The 27,118-nt window shown below is 32.7% G+C and overlaps 1 protein-coding gene across 1 annotated transcript; it reads right to left on the bottom strand.

Moving 5' to 3' along the window:
• Positions 1–230: 230 nt before the first annotated feature.
• Positions 231–27,118, bottom strand: LOC133189613 (transmembrane 9 superfamily member 3-like). The gene is made up of 27 exons (XM_061325005.1): positions 26,922–27,118; positions 26,525–26,719; positions 26,140–26,328; positions 25,176–25,254; positions 23,193–23,454; positions 22,920–23,007; positions 22,306–22,385; positions 22,160–22,196; positions 21,834–21,934; positions 21,008–21,124; positions 20,522–20,670; positions 20,146–20,281; positions 14,532–14,666; positions 7,643–7,838; positions 7,316–7,438; positions 6,911–7,071; positions 6,650–6,727; positions 6,219–6,350; positions 5,824–5,990; positions 4,201–4,295; positions 3,804–3,934; positions 3,429–3,568; positions 3,223–3,291; positions 2,922–3,068; positions 1,629–1,712; positions 1,443–1,519; positions 231–1,335 (listed from the first exon to the last, which is right to left on the bottom strand). The coding sequence occupies exons 2-27, from the start codon at positions 26,604–26,606 to the stop codon at positions 1,268–1,270; spliced, it is 3,123 nt and encodes a 1,040-aa protein (XP_061180989.1). The 5' UTR covers positions 26,607–26,719; positions 26,922–27,118; the 3' UTR covers positions 231–1,267.

Below are 27,118 nucleotides of genomic sequence, written 5' to 3' on the forward strand. Positions count from 1 at the left end.
TGAAAAGTTCACAACAAATTTTAATCAGAAAAGCTCACAAGCCTTCAGCTCAGGTGAGCTAAAAAGTTGACATACACTGCACAAAAGCTATAGGATTAACTCATTTAGGCTTCGGCTCATCAGAGCTAAAAAGATGGTCATTGATTGATTGAACTTCCTCATACCTGGAAATCTTTTGAGCCTGTCAACACCCTTCTAACAATTCCTTACAAAAGAATCACCAAGACAAGTTATGTATTTCATCTTTTATTTCAGATGGTAAGGTCAGTGCTTCATTTTATGAAGCACTGCATTACACAATTACATCCCCTTATAAATTTACATATTTACATTCACATACAAATGATGAAGTGGAATTAAAAATGTTTAGACTTTTACTTATATACATATACATGAACTGTACAAGCAGGTATTTCTCAGATGCAAGCATGACTCTAAATTATATAAGAAAAAAAAACCAGCAAGTCAACAATAAATAATAATACTCATCCATTTACACAAAATCAACATACAATCTGCTTGCATTGGTTTATAAGATTAAAGAGAATGGTGAATAATTTATTATCATGTAAAACTTCTCCCAAACACAAATATCACATTGCAATTACCATCAAATTGACAAGTCCAGTTCAGTTTGTCAACAACTCACAACACACATGCAAATACACAGCAGCATACCAGCACCATTTATTACTGGATACTCAAGTTGACTGCTAATATATAAATGTAACCTCACATTCATCTTACAGCATACTGTGTAGACATTCATTTTCTCAGAACTGGTCACCTTAATGTGAAAGGAATGCATACAGAACATAAACTTATCAGAATTTAACTGCAGTATAACATGTATTTAAAAAAAAAATAAACAACAAGCATCAAGTATTCAACAACTTAACACTAGCAACATATATTCAGTTGTATTCTAAGTAGCAAATCATTCAAAGAAGCAGTGAATGATATGGATCACATCAGTTTAAATACACTGAAACCATTTCCAGCTGTTTGTCATGATCAAAACATCTCCAATTATAAATGAAACAACACCTTAAAATGATAAACCCATGAAATTCCAGATTATTTAAATGCACAGATCCACAGATCTATGGTAGTTTATAATCCATAACGACAACAGAGATTCACTGCTATTATTTTGTGTACTGCATTCATCATGGCACCCACATGGACAGGAATTCTCACTTAGTTCATCACCAATTCAGGAATTCTACATGATCACTTTCACATTATAGAAAAAACAATACTATCACTAGTCAATCTTCACAGTGGAATATATTTTCCGAACAAAGTAGCTGGTGCCAATATACCCAAAGGTTCCTGAAATACAAAACAATCCATCTTTTAGGCTTAACTCACTTAAATCAGCTGATTGAGTAAAACAATACATGCATTTGTTAAACATAAATGTGAAAAGAAGAACTTACCACACATTAATCCTAAAGCTAAGCTGAATAATGCCATGTAACCAAAGTAAAATGTAGTTTGGAAAAAACCATACATTCTGAAAATGACAAAACAATTTTTAAAACAATAAAGAACCTTTCAAACACTAATTGTGCTGAATGATAAAGAATTTTCAAGACCTTCCATGAAGGTTGGTTCTAACTTACTTTGTCTTAAAAAAGAAGTAATAAAATGAATAGAGGTACACATATCCTGCCGTGGATGCAGCCGCAGAGAAACTCGTCCATTGCCTGCAACATAGTCATTTAAAAAGAAATGTCATAGCTTTATCAGGACCTTAAAAATTTAGTCAAAAAGAAGCTTACTTATATATTGTTTCTGTACAGATCAAACAAAAGTTTCAAGTTATGATTAGTAATCAACTGAAGGCTATTCCAGCAAAAAATGTATGGGTGGGGTGGGCAAACATTTTTCAAATACATTTAATAATACTTTACAATTTCAGGGCTCACACACCTTTTCTCATTTACAATGAAAATCAGAAATTCAGAAAATTTGACGAGGCCATTTTGCATTTTAAAAGTCTTGATACCATCTGAATTAATTTTTTCACCCAAACAATTAATAGCTTCGAGGATATTTCGCCTGTGCAGTTTGTAGATACACCCTTTACTTGGCGAATAAATTGTACTAAAAAAAAACTTTTTGTTGAATAAAAGATATTTGAATCTCTCCCTTTTCCCCTTTCAATTTTGGGCCTTTTTTGCTTATTTTTTTGCTTATCTTGCCTGTCAATTTTTTTTTTTCAGGCACTTGTTTTTGCATAACAATATCCCACCCAAACACGTCTGGTTATAAAATATGCATAAATGGACCATTATACTGTTATTAACAAAACTGGCAAATTGCTTCTTGGCAGTATGTAAATGAGATTCTGTGAAAGTTCATTGAATTTCATTTAGGGGTTTTGGAGGAGTTGCATTTACAAAATATCCTTTACAGAGTATAACGCCAAATTCTCTGTTTTGCTTTGGAAAACTCCAAATACTTGTCCAATCAAAATGTAAAATATGAGGTGCACAATGGCACCATGCAATAAAGATTTTGTTAAAGTCTCAACAAAATTTTATTCAGTGGTATAGGAGGAAAATAAAAGATAGTACCCCCAATGTTAAATAAAGAATGGCGAAGTCCATGTTTGCTATGGGAAACATCAAATACCTTTAACATCCAAACGTGAAATAAGAAGTGCAAAATGGCACTACATAATTAAGATTTTGCGAGTTTCATTCAATTGTATTCAGTGGTGTCAGATGGATTGCAGAGAGGATGCCTACCCCTTAGTTTAATGGATGGATGTACATACACCCCCCAACACTCACCCCCCCCTTTTTTTTCAAGGGGTATAAAAAATTGCTATGTGACACAGAATAAATGTATTTACTGTATGTAGCATTTATTATTCATTATCTTATTTGTCCAACTTTCTAAATACTTACCACCTATAGTCCTCCGCATTTAGTAAGAAGTATGTACACACAATGGTCACACAAACTGTCACTATTGTTAAGATAACAAACACTAGCAGCATAAAGCCATACACATAGTAGATCTTGTACGCCCAGAACGAGGTAAAGATAAAGTACCTGAAAATAAAATTTTTCCATTTCTAATAATCATTTCTCCAGATCATAGAACTTTCTTCACTCTGTATTTACTTTTTTTCAACTCAGTTAAATAGATGATTCTAAATCATGTAAATTAAGCAATGTAATTTTTTTTTTATTATGACAAACTTACATTTCAATAAATATAGATCCAAAAGGAAGAATTCCTCCTAAAACTATTATCACAGCTGGCTCCATGAACCTGGAAAAAGAAAATTAAAATTAAAATATATATTTAGAATACATGCACATAAAATTTGATTTTGCAAGAATACTGTGAATTTTTTTGATGGTACATGTATTTCCTTCCAACACTTTGGGGTTTCTTGAATGTTTTACCATTTCTTTTCAGGAATTGGTCTTGGCACAGCATTCACACGACATGGGTAGTTTGGCTGGCCCGCAAGATTTCTTCCCAACACAGTTCCCACCAAGGTCAATGGAAGGATAACAAATATACATATACAGGTCACAGCCACCTATCACCAGATAAATAAAATACATTAGGTAAATATATGTATAATACTTGGGCATTAGAGAACTATTATCAGAAATATTTAAATAGATGTACAATGTAGATCAATTTCTTTTTGGCAAGACTAAACAAGTGCAATAAAAGTTGAGATAAATACAATGTATTAATTATCCCCCCCCCCCCCCCATATGACTGAGCTATGTATGGTTTGATTATGTGTGAATAAAACCATATTTTACCATAGTTCCAAATGGAATGGCTCTAGAAGCATGATAGTAGATAGCAATGAAATTGATGAAGAAAGCAGTTCCACACACAGCTATTGGTAACATGAATGCTCCTACCAGCATTTGCTTGATCCACAACTTTCCTGGATCAACAGTGAAAAACATTTTTTAATTAAATTTAAATTATGGTCAAGAAACACTTGCATATATAAAATGTCTCTTACGTCATGTACATACTGATTCATTGATGAGGAAATCAATTGTTACTTCCTTGATTTTAACATTTCTATTTTTTTTTTTTAACCATGAATTTAATTTTGTTGATGTCTTGTACATTAAAGATTACTGACATACATGTAGATCTCAACAAAATTCTTTAAAACAATACCAACAAATGCCCATTATTTACCTCCCATTCTTGCATATAGACTTCCTCCAAAGTATCCATTGACAGGTGAGGTGGCCGCATACACAAATATCGCTGTACTCAGCAAAGAGCCTCTCCTACAAATTCAGTATTATTTACATTGTATATTAGTTAGGCTGAAAAAAAAAAATCAATCTAGTGTGCACCTCTTCTTCAGTAAATAATTTCCAATCAAGATAAAATCAGAAATCAGGGTTCAATATGATTTGTCATCTTCAGAAGAACATGCATTCACTTGGTGCATCTAAATACACACAAAGAGAATATTAAACAGAATATAAATCTCATTTTACAATTACCCTAACCATGATCTAACAGAGTCCCGGTATTCTCCAAACAAGAAAAATGTCAACCTCAGCTCAACATGTATTGTAAATGTATTATGTTCTGTTAGGGGCATGCTAAAACAAGTTATTTTAAATTACATTACTTGGGATATTTCACATTCTGAACAAACAAATTTTTTTTACTAATTTGAAATAACTTTTAAAATTAAAATTAGATTCTCTTATAATTTATAATTAATTTTTTTTAATTTACTGCTCATTTTATTGCAAAGTGTATTAAGATAACATTTTAATACTTCACTCAAAAGACACAAATTCTCCTTAACAGATCCAATGTATTTCTCAACAAATGTTCTTTTTCTGTGAAAATAATTACAGTTGTTTATGAGGCCTATGGCTCAAATTCCTTCATGTTTGTTCCCTACTTTTACATTTTTTTCCCTTTTCTTTTTCTTTTTTTTTTTTGGCAAAGCAGATTTTTGTGCAAATGTTTTAACTGATTTAGGGTCAATTTTAGTAAGTTATAATTTTCCTCTCATCATAATTACTGGTTTAGATATTAAGAGGAATGAGAAAGTTTTAATTAACTTTTGCTTAAAATTGCTCCATCTTGGTTGGATTTATGTAGCGATCTCCTAACATGGAGAAGATAATAACACACAGTGTGACGGTAGTGATGTGATACCCTGTACCAATCAGGGACGAGAACAGGACCTACTTACTCTGTGTAGAGATCTCCTAGTATGGAGAAGATAATGACACACAGTGTGACGGTAGTGATGTGATATCCTGTACCAATCAGGGATGAGAACAGGTGTAGAGATCTCCTAGTATAGAGAAGATAATGACACACAGTGTGACGGTAGCGATGTGATATCCTGTACCAATCAGAGACGAGAACAGGACCTACTTACTCTGTGTAGAGATCTCCTAATATGGAGAAGATAATGACACACAGTGTGACGGTAGCGATGTGATACCCTGTACAAATCAGGGATGAGAACAGGTGTAGAGATCTCCTAGTATAGAGAAGATAATGACACACAGTGTGATGGTAGCGATGTGATATCCTGTACCAATCAGAGACAAGAACAGGATTTACTTACTCGTGTAGAGATCTCCTAGTATGGAGAAGATAATGACACAGTGACACAAGTGTGACGGTAGCGATGTGATACCCTGTACCAATCAGAGACAAGAACAGGACCTACTTATTCTGTGTAGAGATCTCCTAATATGGAGAAGATAATGACACACAGTGTGACGGAAGCGATGTGATACCCTGTACCAATCAGGGATGAGAACAGGACCTACTTACTCTGTGTAGAGATCCCCTAGTATGGAGAAGATAATGACACACAGTGTGACGGTAGCGATGTGATACCCTGTACCAATCAGGGATGAGAACAGCAGGGGGTTTGAGGGAGGACGGAACACATCTCCATGGACTTGTTTCCAGCCATACTCGTCACCCAAGTCTTTCTCCTGAAAGACCAAAATCTCTTACAAAGTTGTGTTTTCTTTGAATACTTCGCTAAAATTAAAAAGAACTTACTCTCTAGATCAGATCAATATTCCAATCAGTAAGATCAGAAATCAGGGTTCAATGTAGGGTAGTCATCATTAGAGAAGCAAAGGAAATATTTCATCTTGTATTTTGCAAATGATGTGGACATTTCAATTCAAGAAACTTTCCACTTGAATATTTCTTACCATGTCATCTAGATCCTCTTCTTTGCTGTATCTAGCATAATCCTTTCTCAAAGTTCTCATAAGGATCATACTGACTAATCCCACCAAGAAGATGACCATCATAAAGGAGTTAAAGATGCTGAACCAGTGGATCTGAACAAGAACATCATCATAAATGGTCCAACTTCAAATGACTTTAAAGCCCAAAGGACTAAAAGAATTTATAAATATATACATACACATATTAAGTGGGAATAAAAAAGCTCTGAAAGATTTCAAAATCTCTTAGCCAATAAATTTCAAACCATTGATTTTAAGTGTCTATTATTACTATTAAGCATCAATATGGAAGCATCAGAAGATATATTTGCCAATCACTGGAAGTCAGGATTAGATGGTACGTTATTTTCATCCTATGCTCCCTGATAACTCAAGACAATATGTCTACTCACCCTGTGCTGGAAGAAGTTTGGATCCAAGTACTTGTCAAATCTTTTGTCAAACTTGATACTGGAAGGGGTAAAATGTACCTGAAATAAAGATGTGAAACAATGAAGTCCATGAAAAAATGGTATTAAGTGATATACTGCATACTTTAGCACTGTAAATTGTAAGATATTTCCCTATCAATAGGACATATTTTTTTTTTTTTTGTTTTTTTTTTTTAAATTGGTCTTTTAAATGTACTTTGGAAAATAAACTGTCACACTCACCTCATAACTGAAAGAGATTTTGCTCCCTACAGAAAGCTTTTTCTTGGCCTCGCTCGTTAAGTTGACATCTACAATCTGTTTCCCATTGTAACCAATATCAAACTTTTTATGTGTCCAGATAAAATATTCTTCTTTATTCTCTCCAATCTCCCCGACAATTCCTTTTCAAAATATAGACATATAATTAAAGCTTTTTTTCACAAACACACATTCAGAAAATATTAAACAGAATAATTCATTTTATCTGAAAGAGCTACAATATATGTATACATTTGCTTTGTTCTCTTCTTTCATCTAACTTAAAAATGTTAAAACAAGAACCCACTAGCATCAAATATAGGTAAAAAGTTCATATTCTTGATTTTTTGTATATAGTCCTATAGAGTATATTTGTAATGTGTATACCCCAGATTGGGAGGTCATCTATATACATCTGGTACCAGTAGTGATTCTTTACAGCATACACAAAGGCCTGATACTTCTCCTCTGTCAGCTCCACTGTACAGTACTCCGTCTTCTTCACATCTCCTACAAATGCAACATCACTTTCTACAATTTTGCAACCAATATTAATTATGTTGATACAGTTAGGGAAAAGATCAAAACCGTAGCATATATATAGTTTCAACACGTTTTTCTTTTTCCCTTCATATTGAAATTTTTGGACTGAAAACACTTTTCAAGAACTAAGAAAGTGTAAAACATTCATATGAATTCAAACATCTTGCTAACCTTTGAAGTCTATGTCAAGTCCACTGAACTCCAGCTCAGTTCCCTGGAGGGCCTCTCCCAGTGTCTCGTGGTAGTGACCAATACTCTCCTTTGGCCCAGCACAGAAAGGAAGGGAAAAGTAGGAATATGTCTCCTGTCTATTATGATAGGGGCCAACAGTGTTCATCCATAATACCACCTCTTCTCCATCTTCATACTAAATAAAAAAAATCAACAATTTCAATTTTTTAATGCATTAAATATATTGTTATAATTAGTATCGCTATCTTCATACCATCATATCCTATAGATCAGTCTGAGAAAGGCTGTCAACTGTTAAACCCGACTCATGAACAGTGCCCAAGTTCAATGTGTCCATCTTTACTGCGGACCAGAATGTCCAGTGTTTAGTTAGTTTTTAGCTAGTACTTTTGTTGCACTAAATAAATCTTTATTCCTTTAATCTTATAACAAAATAATTTAATTTTGTTTGTATTCTAGCCTCTGATTGGTTAATATCCAAAAAGGAACACAAACTATTTCTGTATAACCTGGTTAGGTATGGGACCCCCCCCCGAAAACCAGCTGAATCATCTGTATCCATACAATCCTCTCATTTTCAGTCCTCAGGATTCATGGAAAATTCCAGATTCAATAAATGTACCTTTAACTTCAAACAATAATTCGATCTTACCACGTGTAAACAAACAACAAGGCTGCTAGGCCTATGTATCAATTTTTACCTCCCCTCACTTCCCATCACTTCCGTTACTACGGTTGTATTATTGAGCGGCAAATTTGAACTAATAAAAAACAACGTAAATTTTACACCCATAGTTATTTAATGATTTTAAAATTAAATTATAAGGAATGACTTCAATTCTTGGCCAAATCATTCAAGTGTAACCTGGTTTAGGTCAGTTTACGCTTTATAATCAGCAAAATAAGGAATGACTCTAATTCTTGGCCAAATTATTCGAGTATAACCTGGTTTGGGTCAGTTTATGCTGTTTTATAATCCGCTTTGCGAATTATAAAGCATAAACTGACCAAACCAGGTTGTACTCGAATAATTTGGCCAAGAATTAGTGTCATTCCTAATATATCAAGTCAACTAAGGTTTGTTAATGAACACAACTAAAAACTCATGGATCAACTCAAATATTATGTGCGCCAATCCCCAGATGTGTTTGATATTTAATAGAAATGCCACAAGAAGATTAGAAGTCTATGTTTTATTCATTCTACATGTATTTTTCCTATTAATTTGTTTTTATTCAAGTCTGTGTGGGTTTTCAGTTTGAGAGAATTTGGTTGGTCCTGTCAGTACATTGAATACGCACAAAGGAGTCAGCAGTTTTATCAATAAAACAATATACTAAACAAAACCATGCAGTGGTCTTCGAAAGCTGCACCATTTGCCTGAGGCTGAAGGCAAACAGTTTGATTTGAAGGTTTGGCAAAATGCATTTTGCACAATTTTCATGTAAATTGCTTGAATTTGATTTGATGAGAATCATTTGTTAAAAATCACTGTTACCTTTCAAATGATGAAACCATGTTCTCCAGCGCAATAGAACTAAGCAACTGTCAATGTTGCTTGACGATGGTCGATACTAACTGCAGAATCTATGCCCGTTTGCTTTATCTTTATTTATGTTTGTACAAAACATTCAGTATAAATAAATACTGCATGAAATTTTCAACCCTCGAAATACAGCTGCACCTCAGTTGATTTGTTTGTTTGTATAATGTTTAATGTCCCTATCGAGAATTTTTCACTCATATGGAGACGCCACAACTTGCCGGTGGAGAGCTGCAAGTTTTGTGCTATACTCAGCACTTACGGCCATTGAGCAGTGAGGGATGTTTTTCGTGCCAGCACCTGCTGCGACACGGGACCTCGGTTTATACGGTCTCATCCAAAGGACCGGTCTCCACGTCCCACAGTGGGAATCAAACCCACGACATAAGGATCAACTCCTTACTTCGCAACTCTAGAGCAGATGCTCTAACCACTGTGCCACGCAGGCGACCACCTCAGTTGACAATGCAGGGTTTTCTTTGGGTGATTTTTAATGTTACCCTCAACATGCAGTATTTATGTATGTTTATAACTTTTATTATGACATACCCTCCGTGTTTTCATATTTCTGACTATAATTGATTGACATTGCTTTATTTGATAAAACTGACGACTCCTATGGTATGCAGATTGAATGTCATGTATGACCCAATAGATTTTATCAAAGTCTATCATGCTTATGGAGGTAACAAGAACATCTCCATCCGATTCACTCTATCATACGTATACATTCATCACTGAGATCCTGAAACCACAAATTAAGACCATTTCTAGTGCCTTGCGCTTGCAACATCATAACACGTATACAAGTTCATGGAACATTTGAGAGTCAATTAAACCCCCCGATGTTGTATCGTTACACGACACTATGACTCTACCACTTCTTCGACTGTAAAGTGTAAACAGAAAAACTGCATAGAAATAGGCCTATTTGACTAAAGTTTACCGGTTTGTGCAATAAATGCTTACCACATGATCGTGTTCGTCAGCTAAAATACAGATGAATAGAAAGAAAAATATTTTTGGAAAATTTTTCAGCATTTTGAAACTCTGATCAACTTTGGATGGTCTCCAACTGATCAGATTTTAGACGATGTTGTCGACTATGTTGATCGTCGTTAAATTTCAATATGGCTACCACGGAAGAGCCACGTCACATACAAAGGGAGATAATTCCATTTCACATATCAACTTTTCTATAATTTGAGAATATTTAAGAAATATAAAATTAAAAAAAGAAGAAGAAAAAATTATAATAAATAAATAAATAAATAAATAAATAAAGAGCAGAACTAAATTGATCAACTATATTATTGATTGTAGTTTGTCCGAGTCAAAATAGGTAGGCATAAAGAAAGAATAGATTTTATTTATTCATTAATTTTATTTATTGACAAAAAAAAAAAAAAAAAAAAAAAAAAAAAAAAAATGGCGCAAGTCTTACAATATATAAGATTTCCTTATGTGAAATGTATCATGCATGAAATTACAAATATTTCTTGTTGATTTAACATCTACATTTGATGCATAATAGTTAAAATGTCAGTGTACAATATTCACTTCGCAGAAGTTCATAAAGAGGACAGTCCTACAAATAAAAAATGTTGTTCATCTTCAACAACAGTATCTGCCAACCTCTATCTGTAATTCATGGGCACTTATTCTTAATTTAATCGAGTCAAAAAAGAACGAAGCTTTTTGGAAATGGGAAAAAGTTAAATGCGGTTGAAATTCTAGTTTGTTTAGATTTTGTGAACTTATTAATAGTGATTAATTGGCCGTAGAATGACAATTTTCAATGTCTCTGAAAACTAAAATGTTGAGATATCCCGAATTGTAACAATTTTCTTTAATCTGTAATAATATCTATACAATAATATATATAATAATTCTAAAATTAATGGGAAGAGCACCAAACTCCACTCTAGCTGCTAAATTAAAAGATTTATTATGAACCTCCTAAAGTGGTTTTTTTGTATCTTAAATTGAACCTTTCCGGAAAGACTTAGATTCTTTGGTAGCTTTGATTTATTTATAAAACATCCCTCCCTTGCTCTATACCTGCTAAACTCTCGCGTGCTTATTTCAATTAACCATTATTATTTTAGGACACCCAAATATTTATATTCGTCAACAAAATCAATAACATCTTATATATACCTCATTGCTTTACAACTCAAGTTTTAGGGTTCTTACTAAAAAATACCATAGCATTAATTTTGTTTGTATTTACTACTAACTTCCAGTCACAACGTTAACAGTATATTTCCAATGAGTCAAGGCAATGTTGTAGCCCATCTGCTGATTCTGATATAAGTAAATAAATTTCCACTATATATATATAGATATATATATATAATCAACAGGTCTTCGCCCTAACACTATAGCACCCCTGATCCAAGGGCCACGAATTTCACAATTTATGAAGAGTCTTACTCATCATATTCATGCACTTAGGTTGTCTGCAAAATATACAGGGGGAAAGAATTTTTAAAAAAGAACTTATGTATTTTCACTATATGATCAAAAGAGCCCACGCTAACTCCAGAACCCCCGAACCTTGGGTCAGTATGGAAAGTTGTATTTAACCCTATCAGCAGAGGTGTCATCATTCCAGTATTCAATGAGATTTTCTTAAATTTCAAAAATCAAATTTGCACAATGGAATTAATCATTATATTCCAGGCAGTAAAGTAATAATTATGAATGGGAAACCGTTGATAATAAGGTAAACATGGTGCACAGACTGAATGGCATAGTTACGTAAAAATTACATTAAGCAGTCTTCAAAAACGTGTCCATTGCCTTTACAATGAGGGACTCCAGAATTCTTTAATATCAACTTATAGTACTTGTGTGTAGAATCAGAGTGATTATTAACGAAGTTAATTTGTTGATGACCAATCACAAGATATGAAAATCTCCGACTACCGTTTTTATTGAAGAAGCAGTTGTCCATGATATCAAAAGCCTAGTTTTAATTTATCGTTAGGAATGGTTGTATAAAGTGTAAAAAAAAGTCATTAGTTTTGATGTTACTAACTTTTGATATGAAATGTGGAAAACGAGCAGTAATCAAGCTCAAAAGTCCTTTGAAGTAATACAAATTGGGAGCAGACAAACACGGACCTCTAAAAACATCAGAGGTTGGTTTGGTAGAGCACTTGCTGGACCCCACAATGTATCTCAGGATTTTTATAAAGTTTAGGAATGAAGTATAGGTAAGATAGATCAAACTCACCTTCGTTGACTGGAATGTTAAAGATACTAAATGCTAAAATGTGATTTTGAAGAATTTCATCCTTAGGAAGTAAACTGTGAGCATAAGAAGTATTTCCAGATGTAGAATTAAAGCAAAGTTCTTTTAAATACAGTTATAGTAATGCGCCTTACAAACAAAGACATTGTTACAAGCCTTTTCTGCTGGAACCATAAGATATTATTCATGCAATCTTTCTAATTCTTTTACCATCTCCGATTTAGTGAAAAGGAAGGATAGATGGTTCGCATATTGCCTTTTAACGTTCTAACACGATTTTGAATATATATATATATATATATATATATATATATATATATATATATATATATATATATATATATATATATATATATATATATATATATATATATATATATTCTTGATCCATTTTGATAAAGTGTTCAAATTTTCCCCTTCATATTTCGCCCAACATCTGGCATAATCTTCAAGAGAATTCAAAATAGAAATGAAGTTCTGCCGCCAATGGAGAGACCTTTTAAAATAATTCCTTTTAGATCGTAATTTTCAACTATATTAACATCAACAGTAATGACGTGTCCAGCGGGACTAGAGTTGAAAGAAAAGGGAGAGCAAGAACACTTCAGGATTTTGTTTTTGAAGTTCAATATGTGAGCAGGGTTTGTTTAATTGAAAAGTTTGAAAGCAACTGTTTTAGAATCTCTTTAGGAAATGAATGGTGTAGACTTCAACCTGACAAGACAGAATATTTTTTTTTATCATTATTAAGAATGTTACTAATGTTCACAGCATTTATTCCTTTGTTAGTCAATTTAAAGTTAAGGAACCGACGAGTTGAATCGGAATTAATACAAGCATCTTCCGACACATGTGGCGGCTTCAAGAGCCTGTGCTGGGGAATATCCACAAATATTCACAAAAAAGTCACAAATATACTAACTTATATCCTGCAGTTGAAGAATCCAAGTATGGACTTGGTTTAGCTTCTTCAACTAGTCCATTCAAAAATTTCAAGGGAACCAAATAAAGTTTAGTGCGAATGTGATGAAGATCTAATTGCTTATTGAAGTAAAAATTAAGTGAATGAAAAAGAGACATCATTTGTATTTGGTCCATTGTATGATCGATATACATGACTACGCCAACGTCTAGATGCATGTTTTGTTAAAAAGTTCCATCAGATTCACACTGAAACATGCGGGCTTGAAATTTATGTGGTCGTTGCAACCATACGGAAATGCATTGCCTTGTTCTCTGATCAGGTATTCTTCTCGTTGTCTGGATGGAATTCTGAAAGTGTGACTATCAGTTGGATGATATATTTTCCCCCAAAATTATAACCCTCATTGAAAGGATAGAGTGGTCAGGCGAATTGAAATGTTTGTAAAGATGTTGATGGTCCCCAGTATTTAATTTAAACCTATGCCCCGACATTGTCTTATTGAGTGAACCCTTGGTTTCCCCATTATAAATCAATGCGCAGAATACGTTCAATTTCATAGACAACGTTCGAAATTTTCAAAAGTTTTAGTATATATATATATAAATATATATATATATATATATATATATATATATATATATATATATATATATATATATATAATTGAGGTCCTATTTTATTCTCATAGTTACAAAGTTCGGTGCTGCAAACAAGCTTGAAAAATCTGAATTTACCAGGAAGTTCATCAAACTTTCAGAAAAAAAAAAACAAAAAACTTTGCACAGAGGATATCCTATCTTGAGATCAAATTAGTCTATATACTATTTATAATAATTCTGTGTGGGAAAAAATGAACAATTGAACACACTTATTTAAATCAATTCAAAACATAATAAAAGTTTGTATTCCAAGAGAAATGAATTTTAAATCAATTCAAAACATAATAAAAGTTTATTCTAAGAGAAATGAATATGAAACAAAGAATAAAAGTTTAGAATATTGATATAATTTGCATATACATTTTGAAAAAAAATATGATCAATAAAGTACAACAATAACTCTTTTCTTATTAAAAGAAAACAGACAAACAAAATCCGAGTATTTGATGGGGTTCAGTTGAGTCCTTTTCTCAACTATTGACATACAGTTCCTCTGCTCTCTGTTCATTGACGTATAAATCCTCGCTTTGTTCTTCGTCACTCTCCTCTTCAAGGCGTTCAAGTAGCTCTGTTCTAAAACCAGTTTCTAATGCACTTAGTAGAAACTGATGCTCTTTCTGTAAACGAAAATATGCTGTTCATTTAATTTGTAACTTAAATAAACAGATATCATCTTACGTTTAGTTTCTTAAATATCCATCCATCTATTTACATGTACGTGACTGAATTATTTATCATCATCTTTACCTGTTAAATATTTTAAATTTAATCTTTTCTTTTATATTTGAAAGGTTGTATTTATCTTTTTATTATTATGCAATACAGTCAATTCTCTATGTGCATTTTAAAAAAAAAAACAAACTATGTAGCCGGACCTTCAATGAATAAAATTAGTTGTTTAAAAAGGATGTCTTTCTTTCCAATATTTATATTCTGTTATTCATTTTAATTGGTATATAAGTTTTAGCTGATTCAATTACTTAACAAGATTTATTAACACCGTTTCCTTACGATGCAAAGCTTCATTGACATTTGATACAAACATATGGCACGCCGATTGCTTCAAAATTATTTTCTGCACAACGATCACGATTTTATACACGAGCTTGATGAAAAATATACACGAGTAAAATAAAAATGCACGTATCGGTAAACATTGCACATAGTTTGAAAGATCTAACACAAACATAACGAAAAATACACGAATCCGAAATTTTGTACACGATTAATGGGTATAAAATGCACAAACGTAAAATCAAAAACTGCACGAGCAGAGGAAACTAAAAATTACACAAACAATTTTACTGCGCATACAGCTGCGCATATCATTATTATGCACATAGAATATTCATTGTGTTCTTGGTTTTCTGTACTCTTTATCTCTTCTTGAATGCTGGATGTAATCGAGAGAAAATGGCGTTGACGATGATATGCATGTTTGTTTGCTTCTTTATTTCTTTGCTAAAACTCGATCCGATTTCTAGCTAATGCCAATCAAACGAATGAAGTGTTTTCTTGTGAACTGTGTGAAAAAAATTAAAAGTGGTTCGGAGATATTATATTTTTCTTATATTGACCGAGATCCTAGCCAAAATATGGAGGTATTATATGATGATTATATGATACATTGTGACAAGAAAGAAATCGCATGTTTGTGTTATAATGCGGGGGAAAATAATGCACTCGACTCTGAACTAAAAGTAATACACAGCAAACTCTAAATTCCTAACGATAAACAGATCTTGCTTAAAAAAATGATAGAATTATTTTTTTTTTAAATATACGCTCTATGGCCTTTTAAAATTATCTAACTTATGGATACAACTTTAACGGAAATTACTAGTATAAAATAAAATTAACACATGCATAATAAAACGATTAATAAAGTGGATTCTTCATGAAAATGATGGCAGAATTATTGCTGATTATAATCATTAAATTGTAGAATTTATTTCGGTACTTCTCATTTGTACTAATTATGATTTCATTTGAACAGATTTTTTTTTTCATTTGGGAGTTAGCTGGATATATTTTTTTATTTTCAAAAAGATTAAAAAGTGGGGATTACCTGACCTTAGATATACACAGTATGTTTTCAAAGTCAAACATAAAAAAATATTTCTAATTATACATATATCTTTACTTATAAAATATGAGGATATCAATTTTGGTTGGATATCTGTAGCCTACACTGTTATGAATTCCTTCCATGATATCGCATATTTTCAGTCAAAAACTGCTCAATAAAAAACAAGACATTCCTAAGGGAAAGCCTCATTCGTAATGGGGATTACTTGATAAATGTTTTCACTTTTAATAAAAAAGGACCAGGTAAAGGAAAAATATATACTCTATGTGCTTTATATACATGCGGTTTTGTGTTTTGTTACTTAAAATTTCTCCAAATGAAATAACAAAACTCTACTCAAATGATCCTGGCACCGGTAAAACTAATGACATTAGTGGCGGATCTGGTTCGTGGATTGATTGAGTCGCAACATCTGAATCTATGTATTTATTAAAGTTTCAAATAGTGAATTACTAAATACATCTACGCACAATGTTACAAATAAGAAAATGGGAATGGATATTATAATAAATAGAAAGAACATAGAACGTGTTTTATCGCTCTTGAAAAATGCAAATAAATCATGTTCTTTATGGAGCTCGGGGTTTGACAAAGATTTTCCAAGATAACAAATTTTCTTTACATTTCGAATTTGTATGCATAAAATTTTAATTATTACCCGAACACTTGTTTTTTTGTAATAACACTTTTTTACCCAAAGATATAGTCATTATAAAAAGAACATGACTGTGTAATTATAAAATGAAAATAATCTTCAATAACATTCAAGGAACATATTTGATACAAGCTCCACTTTTCAAAAGATTCGTGTGCATATCTAACATTTTTGAAAATTCAGATTATGAGTTAAAAAGCCTAATCTATGCAATATGGATTATGTACGTACAGTGTATATATATACAAGTAATTAAAAAGTTTGCTTTATAGCAATATTGTACATGTGTATCAATGGCATCAACCAGGTCTTGTTTTTACTTCGACCATGACTACGAATAAATATAAGAAAACATATGATGAATATAAACTTCAAGAAATTTTTATTTTATTACCGTGTGCAAATTTATTATTGTCAAAATCTGCATTGAAAATAAATATGCATATGCATGTAGCCAAGTCCCAGCTAATTAAGTTCATCTTGTACGTCTTCTTGAATTTGGTCTTACAATATCGTTACAAATCAGTTAAATTGCAATCCTGATTTCGATAGACTATTATATGTACCCTTAAATTCTTAGAAAATATTTCAGGCACGTAGCATCAGTAGGGGCCTGCCCCCCTTTTTTTTCCAAACATAACCTACTTCTATTGTAAATGTCCACTGAAAAGCTGGTTGCCACCCCCCCCCCCCCTTGTTGTAGGATAGTTTAAATCAAAGTAACTTGGTATTATAATGTGTTTCGAAAACAAAGTGGAAGGTGGACACCCCCCCCCCCCCCCAAAGAAATAGGATTTTCGAGTTTGGAGACTTTACCTTTTTTGTTGCTTGTCAAGGTTTTTTCAGGTAGGTTGTCAAAAAAAAAAAATCTGGCTGCCCCCCCCCCCTTTCAAAAACGATACTACGTGCCTGTATTTTATGATTTTAAATTTTCTTCACTCCATTATATGCATTTTAACTATTCAAAATAGACTACCGCCGGTACATTAAAAACAACATAAAATTAAGCTTTAATTCACATAGGTTAAACGACTGTATAATTTTTCTACAGTTTCATGGAGTTTTATGAAATCACCACACGTTGCTCAAAAGTTAAGACTACATGTCTTACTTTGTTACATACATATATCAAAAAGTGAGATATGCGTTTCAATATTAAAATTTCAGTTGCACAATTATTTGCTCGATTTTCTTTACTGTTGACTTCCAAAAAGTTTTCGGTCAAATTCCACAACCCAGATGATCGCAACATTGCTTAAAAATCTTTGTATGAATTGCAAGTAATCTTTAATCAAAAGGTATTATTGGTGTGTGAAATAGCTATAAATCGATTAGCGTACAGATGTCTTTCGTTCCAGAACCAGCAGGGAGGGATCTCTGTATGAAAAGGTCACGCATGCTCATCCTTGATTATTACCAAAAGTACACTCAGTGGGGGGTGGAGGAGAAGAGTTTGATTTGTTGTTAACTCTCCTGTATTATATCACATGTTGTTTTTATTTACATGTATTTTAATTTAGGCCTATATGTCATAGTTTTAAACTTTCAAAAGAAATTGCTTTATAGAGGAATGACCTACTAAAAAAATCCAACAATAAAACACAACGGTAATATGCAACCCCCCCCCCCTTTTATTTACGTTATCTATACAGTATTCTTTGTAGAATGTTTTTTATTCGGGAGTATTCATATACTACAAGTTTAAAATTGTGTCTGTCAATTTATCTACATGTATAATATACGTTCTACATATTCTTGAGAGTCTAACGGAATTTTAAAAGAATCTTAAATAAAAAGATTACTAACACTTTACTCCTCCTTTTGTATATATAGTATGTTTCAAGCATCAAAGCCACATTGACCTGTTCTCTAATGAATATTAATGAAATGTGCGCAATGAGGATGCGTTGCGTATTATGTCGATGTTTGTATTCTCACTCGTGCAGTTTTCGTTTTTACGTTTGTGTAATTTTCTCACTATATCGTGTAAATATTTTATTGATTGTGCAGTTTTTCTATAGTTTGTGTATATTTCAATAACTTCGTGTATATTTTCCCCACTTTGTGTAAGTTTTTACTTACTCGTGTAATTTTCGTTTAAGGTCGTGCAGAAAATAATTTTGAAGCAATCGGCGTGCCATACAAACAGGCCGTCTTGAAACATGAACATGGTAAATCAAACAAAATTTTCATTGAGACAGAAAAGGTTATAATTCCAAAGCAGTAGGATAAAGCATTCAAACTGAATATTTCTATTTCATCAATTAAAAAAAATTCATATCACTTTGCAAACACACGTATAAGAGGGTGATCAAAAAGTTTGCAAACTAATTGAATTACTTCCTTAAAAGATATATAAAATGAGGTTTCAGTGCTCATTATTTTTTAAGGTAGTCCTCTCCGATTATAATGCACATCTGCCATTGTTCTGTCCATGCGCGAATCACGTGATCCAGGCGGTCACGTGGCATGCTCCGTGGCGTTCTGTTCACGATGCTAAAAGATTTTTCCGAGTCTTATATTTCTTAATATGCAAGTTATTTTTTATAACAAGAACAGTCCATCTGTCGGAAATGACCAAATCTCGGCAATAGGGTGAGCACATAAGGACATCCCTTCCCAGAATTAGTATGGTGAACATCAAAACCCGAGTCCTCTGTCTCGGAAGCGTCGTTTATCTAATGTGGATAAAGTATGGATGACCTCCTTTTTTAATCATTTCTCATATGTTTAAAGTCTTAAGTAAACGATATCTTAGGGATTTAATAATTATATTATTGTTAAGATATGCAACTATTTTTCTAATTGTAACTTGACGATCTTTCATAACAAATATTGCTCAACTAAGGACACACGGCCTTTTCCCCGGCTTGCTTTCGCTGGCAACAGAAAAAAAACATCATTTTTAACCATCTCCCTATCTTCACCAAAACAATCAATCCAATTAATGATTGAACTTCTGGTAAGTCTTTTGTCTTCATAAACCTTGTACAAATTATCATATTCTACTGCAAAGGAATTTCCAAGATATACTTTAAACTTTACAGCCGTTCGTTGCTCGAGTACGACTGAGTCAACCATTTTTTGTCACAAGTCACCTACATGTTGACGTCATTTTCACATTGTGACGTCACAAACACGGAGCAAAACATTATATAACACCTGCTATTTATAGAGTATGTGTATGACTATATGTGTGCCAAATTTCCTCTGATCTGAATTGTGGTTTTGTAAATACATGTATAGAGATAGTTCGCGAACTTTTTGATCACCCCTCGTATATATAAGGATTTAATTCCAAGTCACATCGATTCTTAATGTTAAGGTAACAGAATGAGATCTTTTCTCATACCCTGTCTCTTAGTATGTAGGGTCTCTGAGACCTCAGTTTGACGAGACAGTCCATGATATCTATAGTGTCCTCCTTGAGGCCCTGTTTGAGGAGGTAATCGATTGCTATGTAGATACCCATCCTACTGATGCCTGGCCTGTAAGATAAACACTTTGTATCATTTACAAATACTGAAGAAACCAGTTAAACTGTTAGTTAAGGTTTTCTTATGCCTGTACTGAAATCGTCGAAGTACGCTAAATGCAGGGGCAAAAATGAGTAGTCAAAGTTGTTTCGAACGTGAAAAGCGTTTTAAGTACATCGGTTAAAATATATTAATTTAGAAAAATTCAAACATATATACATGGTTCTGAAAGTGAGAGTGTTTTAAACTCACCCCGAATGAATAATTACTGGCACATTTTCTGATGAGACAAAAGAGTTGACATGTGTTCTAAGTCGAAGCAAGGTGTTTATCCTTTTGTGTCTTTTAGCTTCTCCCCATGACGTATATTGGAAGTGAACCAACCTTCTTGTCTCTCCATTCTATCAAGAGCACACATTATCACAAAGGATTACATCTGCATAACATTGTTCATCTTTACTATTGTGTTAGTGCTAATTAATATGTTTTTGCTCTTGTGGGAAGGATTTTATTTCACATTTTAATAAGAAATACAAGATGCCAAATATTCAAAAAATCTATATTATTTCGAATAGATTGCCAATATAAGGGTGTTACCTAAAAAAATGGAAAATGAGCAAATATAAAACTATAACAGACAGTGTAGTATTTACTGAAAAAAAACCTAGCCAAATAAATGATAAAATGGAGAATTTAGATATGCTCAACATTTTATTGGTGAGAGCGTTTTTTTCTTACCTTTCTAAGTAAAATTTTTCTCATTAGGTAGTCATCAAACGTTTCTGTATTTTGTATCAGGATAAAGAAAGGACCACAATCTCCAGATTCGTCGGGCCAGTACTTAGAACATTTTTTCTTTATAAAAGATAAAGAAATAAATTGCCATTCACTAAAATTAAGGTTTTTTGAATGTTTAATGCTTCATTAATAAATAATACAATGAAAAGAAATTAAAACGAACTCGCTTAGTATGCTATTCGCAATGTCGGATCGTATTCATTATTCAAAGAATTACTCACACATTTTTATGACGGCCTATCCTAGTCGTGTAACAAAAGTTCAATTTTTACTTTTCCTTATTAAAAACGTATTTTTTTTTTTTATACAAACTTATAGTTATATAGGTTATAATTTTTTCAAACCGATAAAAATGCTGAGAATAGATGTTACAATATATTAGTCAGAGAGTATCATATGGTTCTAAATGTAACAATATGGATTTTTTCCCCTATACAAGCCTATAATTGAAATTAAAAAAAGAAAAGGAATATAAAAGGAATTTTTTCACGACATGATGAGAAGGACGATGCAATACATATATGAGTATTTTGATATTACGGACCAAACAGGATCTCATCTGAAGCAGCGTGATTTACATTAACATTATTTCTGCAATGTTAATTATAGTACAACGACTCCTTCCGTTAAATATTTATTTATTTACATCAAAATGTTTTTTATCGAAAAAAGTTACCCCAAAACACATTCCAGTTGTAAGCATAATTATTTATATACTTTATTAAGAACATAACATTTTATTTATTGTAAATATAAATTACTGTACCTTTTCTCCCTCTCTCAGGGCCGCTAACATTACAACACATTTACAATTAGTCTGCCATACCATTCTCCAGAAATCCAAAACAGTATCTGGTGTAATTGGACCTATCAAGGTTCAGTAGTAATTGTTAATATTAACGTAATGAAAAACAAACAAACAAGCAATCAAAATCTTAGCACCTTAGCAACAACAACAACAAAAAAGAATAAATATAAAAATAAAATATAAATAGTAAATAAATAAATAAATAAACAAAATAAAATAAATTAAAAAAAATAATAATAAAAATTACCGTTCAATGAATCTGTGTTAATGTCAAAAGCACTTACCTAAAGTGAGGATATACGCCTTTTCTTTTCTATAAGACTAGAATATGATAAGAATTGTTAGAAAATGATAATAATCAACGCATATTAAATTAAAGACGTTCATTAGAATTTAGAACTAGCTTTTGATGAAAAACTGAAGTTTTTACCGAAATATAGCTTGCGTTAATATAGTCATTTTGATCCTGAACATCGTCCTTGGGTTCTAGAACTACACGATTCCGGTCATCTAGGAAAGAGAGAGACATCAACTTGATATATAGGACATAAATCTTATTGAGATCCTTGTGAACCTCGCAAATATCTACTGTTTTACCATTAACAACTAGTCGCCCGCGTGGCGCAGTGGTTAGAGCGTTTGCTCTAGAGTCGCGAAGTAAGGAGTTGATCCTCATGTTGCGGGTTCGAATCCCACTGAGGGACGTGGAGACCGGTCCTTCGGATGAGACCGTATAAACCGAGGTCCCGTGTCGCAGAAGGTGCTGGCACGAAAAAGATCCCTCACTGCTCAATGGCCGTAAGTGCCGAGTATAGGACAAAATTTGCAGCTCTCCACCGGCAAGTGGTGGCGTCTCCATATGAGTGAAAAATTCTCGAGAGGGATGTTAAGCAATATACAAACAAACAAAAAATCCATTAACAACTGTAGCACCAATCAATACTGGTTTATGCAATTTTATTACTAATCTATTGTTAAAAAAGAGCATGTTTTTTGTGAAAATATTTTCAATAGAAATAGGAATGAAACTGATCTTATGCTTACATGGAAGCAATGTTGTCGATCTATTTTTAGGTTTATTTTCCTCCTTTTCTGCCTCAAAGCATCTCCCCATTAGCCACCCCGGGAGACTCTGTTCAAACAAGATACCTCCTAAGTGACTTGTAAGTTCTCATTGGCTTTTTCAAGGAATTGACTTTACTTATTTAACTATATTACATAACCTTGTAGAAGGCACTTAAGACATCAAAAGATTTCGGAGTTTATCAAGAACCTCTTATTATACAGAAAAAATACTTTAGGCATGCATTTGTTTACCCCCAGGTCTTTCAACAGAGTTTCCACGTTTTGCCTTTCTTTCATGTACTTGATAAATTCGACTGGAGACATTTTGATCGTGTTCTGGCCATCTATCATATGAACGTACTCCACCGGGCAATCACTGAGAGGAGAAGAAGGAATTTGTTGGTCAGAAGAGCTTGGAACAGCCACATTCCGGTTGGTTGTTGAGTACGTTACAATGACGTCGTCTGGACGAGGTCGTTGTGGTCGCTTCAGGAGTTTGAATATTTTTGTTCGTCTGGTCAAATGCAAGAGAAAATAATGAGTAAACCACTGTATTATCTATTATTAAAATAAAAATTATTGTAAGTACTGATAAGTATTTATAACCCTTAATTACAGCCAATAAAAATCTGTTAACCATGGATTAATTGGGATATCTTCTAATCGAAATTTGCTGAGAAACTCATGTTAGCCGATGAACCTCCTGCTATATCAACAAGAGCATACAAACAATTTCTGAAACGAGGCAAGCTATTGACAAACAAGTTGATTAAACAAGAATATCAACAGTCTCGTTTAAAGTCATCATTTTGCAAGTTCTGTGGTCGATAAATGACCTTATCAGCAAATACAATCTATCATTAAGCCGAATGTTGACTGACGTTTTTCATACTAATTGTTAGACCATAATTTACACACTGAACGGTGTATGATTTTTTAGGGTTTTCATGACACGAAGCACACGGCAGGTGTGACCGATCGTCAGGGGATACGTATTCCTCCATGGTACCTGAACCCACCTCTGACGTATTTTAGAGGTTCTTGTTTGCTCTGCTCCTATTTTGTATTGTTTTAATGGACTTTTGAGCTTGATTACTGTTCGTTATCTCTATATTTCATCATAAAAAGGTATTTTGAAACATTTAAGTATAGAGAAACTCTCAGAAAACTCGTATCACAAACTGACTGTATGAATAGAAAATTGTATTGTTGCTGGGCAAAATGATCTTAGCCAATGTATTTCATAAATTCTTATCACAGGAATAAAATATGAAATATATTGTATTAAAGGCATTTACCAGAATAGTTTTTGATGAAAATTTTTAATATCTCATTTTCCCAAAATATATGTGTGAATTAGGTTACAAAATTCTATTGCCAAGAAACCGTATAACCTTTGATGGTTTCCTTGTTTGAATTATATAATTTTTTTTTTGTTTAAAATATACTGTTTGCTAGAAAAAAAATATTTTCTATCTCATACAAATGCATTAAATTAACAATTCCTGTATAGTCTATAGAATTCAAAATATCCATTATCTTGTGATCTACGTTATCATGTCTGTGTACCTTTAATACAGCAGCTATCTTGAATACAAAACTATCAATGATGTCATTATTTTACATAATCATGACGATATATCAGAATGCTGGTTTTTGTTTAAAAGACTAAATAAATACGTTACAGTGATTTACGTTGCATATGAATCATATGTTGTACTCAGGGCAGACTTTCTCTGTTATGTATAAATATTTAAAAAATCTTTCATTCAATTTTTTTAAATCAAGATTTGACAATTATAAACTAAAGTGTTTTCTTCAATATTAGGTTTAAAATATGTGAACTTTTTTTCATAGTCATTGGCACAACTAAGCTGAATTCGGGGGAACAACTAATCAAAAACCGGTGTTGGTTGAGAAAGATAAAATTTATCTGTCATTGTTGTTCAGCGGACAGCAAATCACTTCAGATTCCATATTTTCTCTATATTAAATTGATTAAAAAGCATCGCATCAGTTCAATTAAAACATTCTCTTTCCATTTGATAATTAGTGTTTATTAACAATTTGAGGGGAAATATATGAAAGAAATTGTACTTGACTTGTCATATTGCTCATGATCAATAAATGGTGTTTGATAAAAGTAAAGGTCTATATATATTTTATATACTTAAATCTTTATAAGTTTTAATGCTGCTGTCGAGGGAAATATTGAAGAATGTATGCTGAACTTACCGCTTCACAATAACCCCAATAATGGAGGCAACAATCAAAACCAGGCAAAGGAAAAATACCACGATAATGACCACGTTCTCTAAAAATAAAGTTAAAATGATCCATGGGTCATCATGCTTACCTAATATAAATAGCTCTCACTTCCTGCTTAATTAACGAAAGCTCTTCCTATGGTCTTAAAATAAATACGATGTCCTAAATGTGAATGACTTAAAAGAAACTTAGCTGTTTTTCTTTGAGTATATTTTTCCTATATTTAAGTCCTTCCGTGTCCTCATTTTGACCTTAAAGACCATAAACTGAAAAACCCAAATCACAGGACAACGAAACTGCTTGCATATTATGACTTATTATAATTTTCAGTTTTGTTTTGAAGAATAACATTATATTAAATATAAAAGCCATTGAATCTTGTCCATTGTGTTGTCCTTATCCCCTCCCCACCAACAGGTACCATAGCCCCTCCCCACCAACAGACATCTTAGCCCCTCCCCACCAACAGTCATTCCTTGTTCAAAGCTGTAATCATTACACGGGGATACTGGCATATTATTTTACCCTTGCTGAATGTAATAAAGGTATTTCCCTATAAATCTATTTTTGATAAAAATGTTTTTATCCAGTACTTTGACCAGAATTCACCAAATTTGAAAGATATCGCATAATGACGATCATATATTAAAATTCAATAGTATAAGTTCGTCTAATTAAGCGAATTAAGAAAAACTTTTCTTTCATATTTCTGCAACTCCTTACACTTTAAGGTGTTTACATGAGGTTCTGTCCATTTGATTTGGAGACATCTAAATCGAAAAATGCTAACAAGAACAGTTAGACGATGTTTTAAATTAAAATTTTATCAGAATATCAAGAAAGTTCATTTCATATCAAAAACAAAGACTAAAACAAATGTGTGATAATCGCAATATACTACAGTATCTAAGTTTTGCTGATTTGGACAAACCTTTCCTGCATTTCCCCTCTGCTCTATCACACGTGTCATCTGAACAGAAATGGTGACATTTTCTTTGACACATTCTTCCAAAGTGGGTATTTTTACAAGACGTGCAAGTTCCGTCCACTTTCGAACAGCCACCTTTACAGTTTTGGTGACAAGGCATACAAGAGAATCCATGAGTGTCTTCAGGGCAGACTAAAAAAATCTTCATTTATTATTTACAATTATTCTACATAAACACCCATTTGATAAAAAAAATTTGGCAAATAATGCATAATCTGGAAATACTAGTAATTTATTTACTCTAGGCAATTTATAACTTTTTTGACAGAAATATTTCTTAAACTACTCATATTTAGATATTGTTTATTATTGGATTAGTAATGCATACCAACTGGGATGATTTCATTCAAAATTAGAGGTCCTATTCCATTTCGCTGTACTGTTATAGTGTTGCCCTCCAACTCGTGCATACATGAAGCATTATGGGCGACATGAGCATAATGCTGTGGTGGAATAATGAAACTTCTACATAAGTATCGTTGTTCAGTAGTTCTACCGTTGCTGATAAACACGTTATAATTCCCTTAAAAGCCACAAGAATAAGAGCACTTTAATGCAGTCAAATTTAATATTAACCGACTGTTTACGAATTAAAATTATTAAAGTAATTGTTGTTTCGGTTTGAAATACTACATAGATTAACAACAGTTGTTAATTGTGCTGAATTTTTATCACGTTCCTGATAAAAAAAATGAAGCATATGTAAAGCTTTGGCAGAATATTACCTCTCCCCAAGATTATAAAAATCCAACCAATTTTGTGTACTACATCGAATGTTCCCCACCAGATTTGTCCGGAGCCATTACTACTTCGAGCTGAAGAAAAGTAATTTCCATCCACTGCATTGAGGGCCGGGCCATTGATGTTACTAGCCGTAGAACTCAGACCAACGTCAGTAAAGGTGATGTTTAAACCTAGATAA

Source organism: Saccostrea echinata, unplaced genomic scaffold (genome assembly GCF_033153115.1).
Source record: "Saccostrea echinata isolate AGI-Se365-2 ecotype Australia unplaced genomic scaffold, CSIRO_AGI_Sech_v1 ptg000019l, whole genome shotgun sequence".
Lineage (NCBI taxonomy): Eukaryota > Metazoa > Mollusca > Bivalvia > Ostreida > Ostreidae > Saccostrea > Saccostrea echinata.

Bases quoted from the DNA above. Each gene is read 5' to 3' on its own strand.
- LOC133189613 (XM_061325005.1), bottom strand. From the start codon at position 26,606: ATGCACGAGTTGGAGGGCAACACTATAACAGTACAGCGAAATGGAATA. The intron at 22,197-22,305 runs GTAAAAACTTCA...ATCATATTCTAG, and splicing joins TTAACGCAAGCTATATTTCG to TCTTATAGAAAAGAAAAGGC. The intron at 6,728-6,910 runs GTGAGTGTGACA...TCTTTATTTCAG, and splicing joins AAATCTCTTTCAGTTATGAG to GTACATTTTACCCCTTCCAG.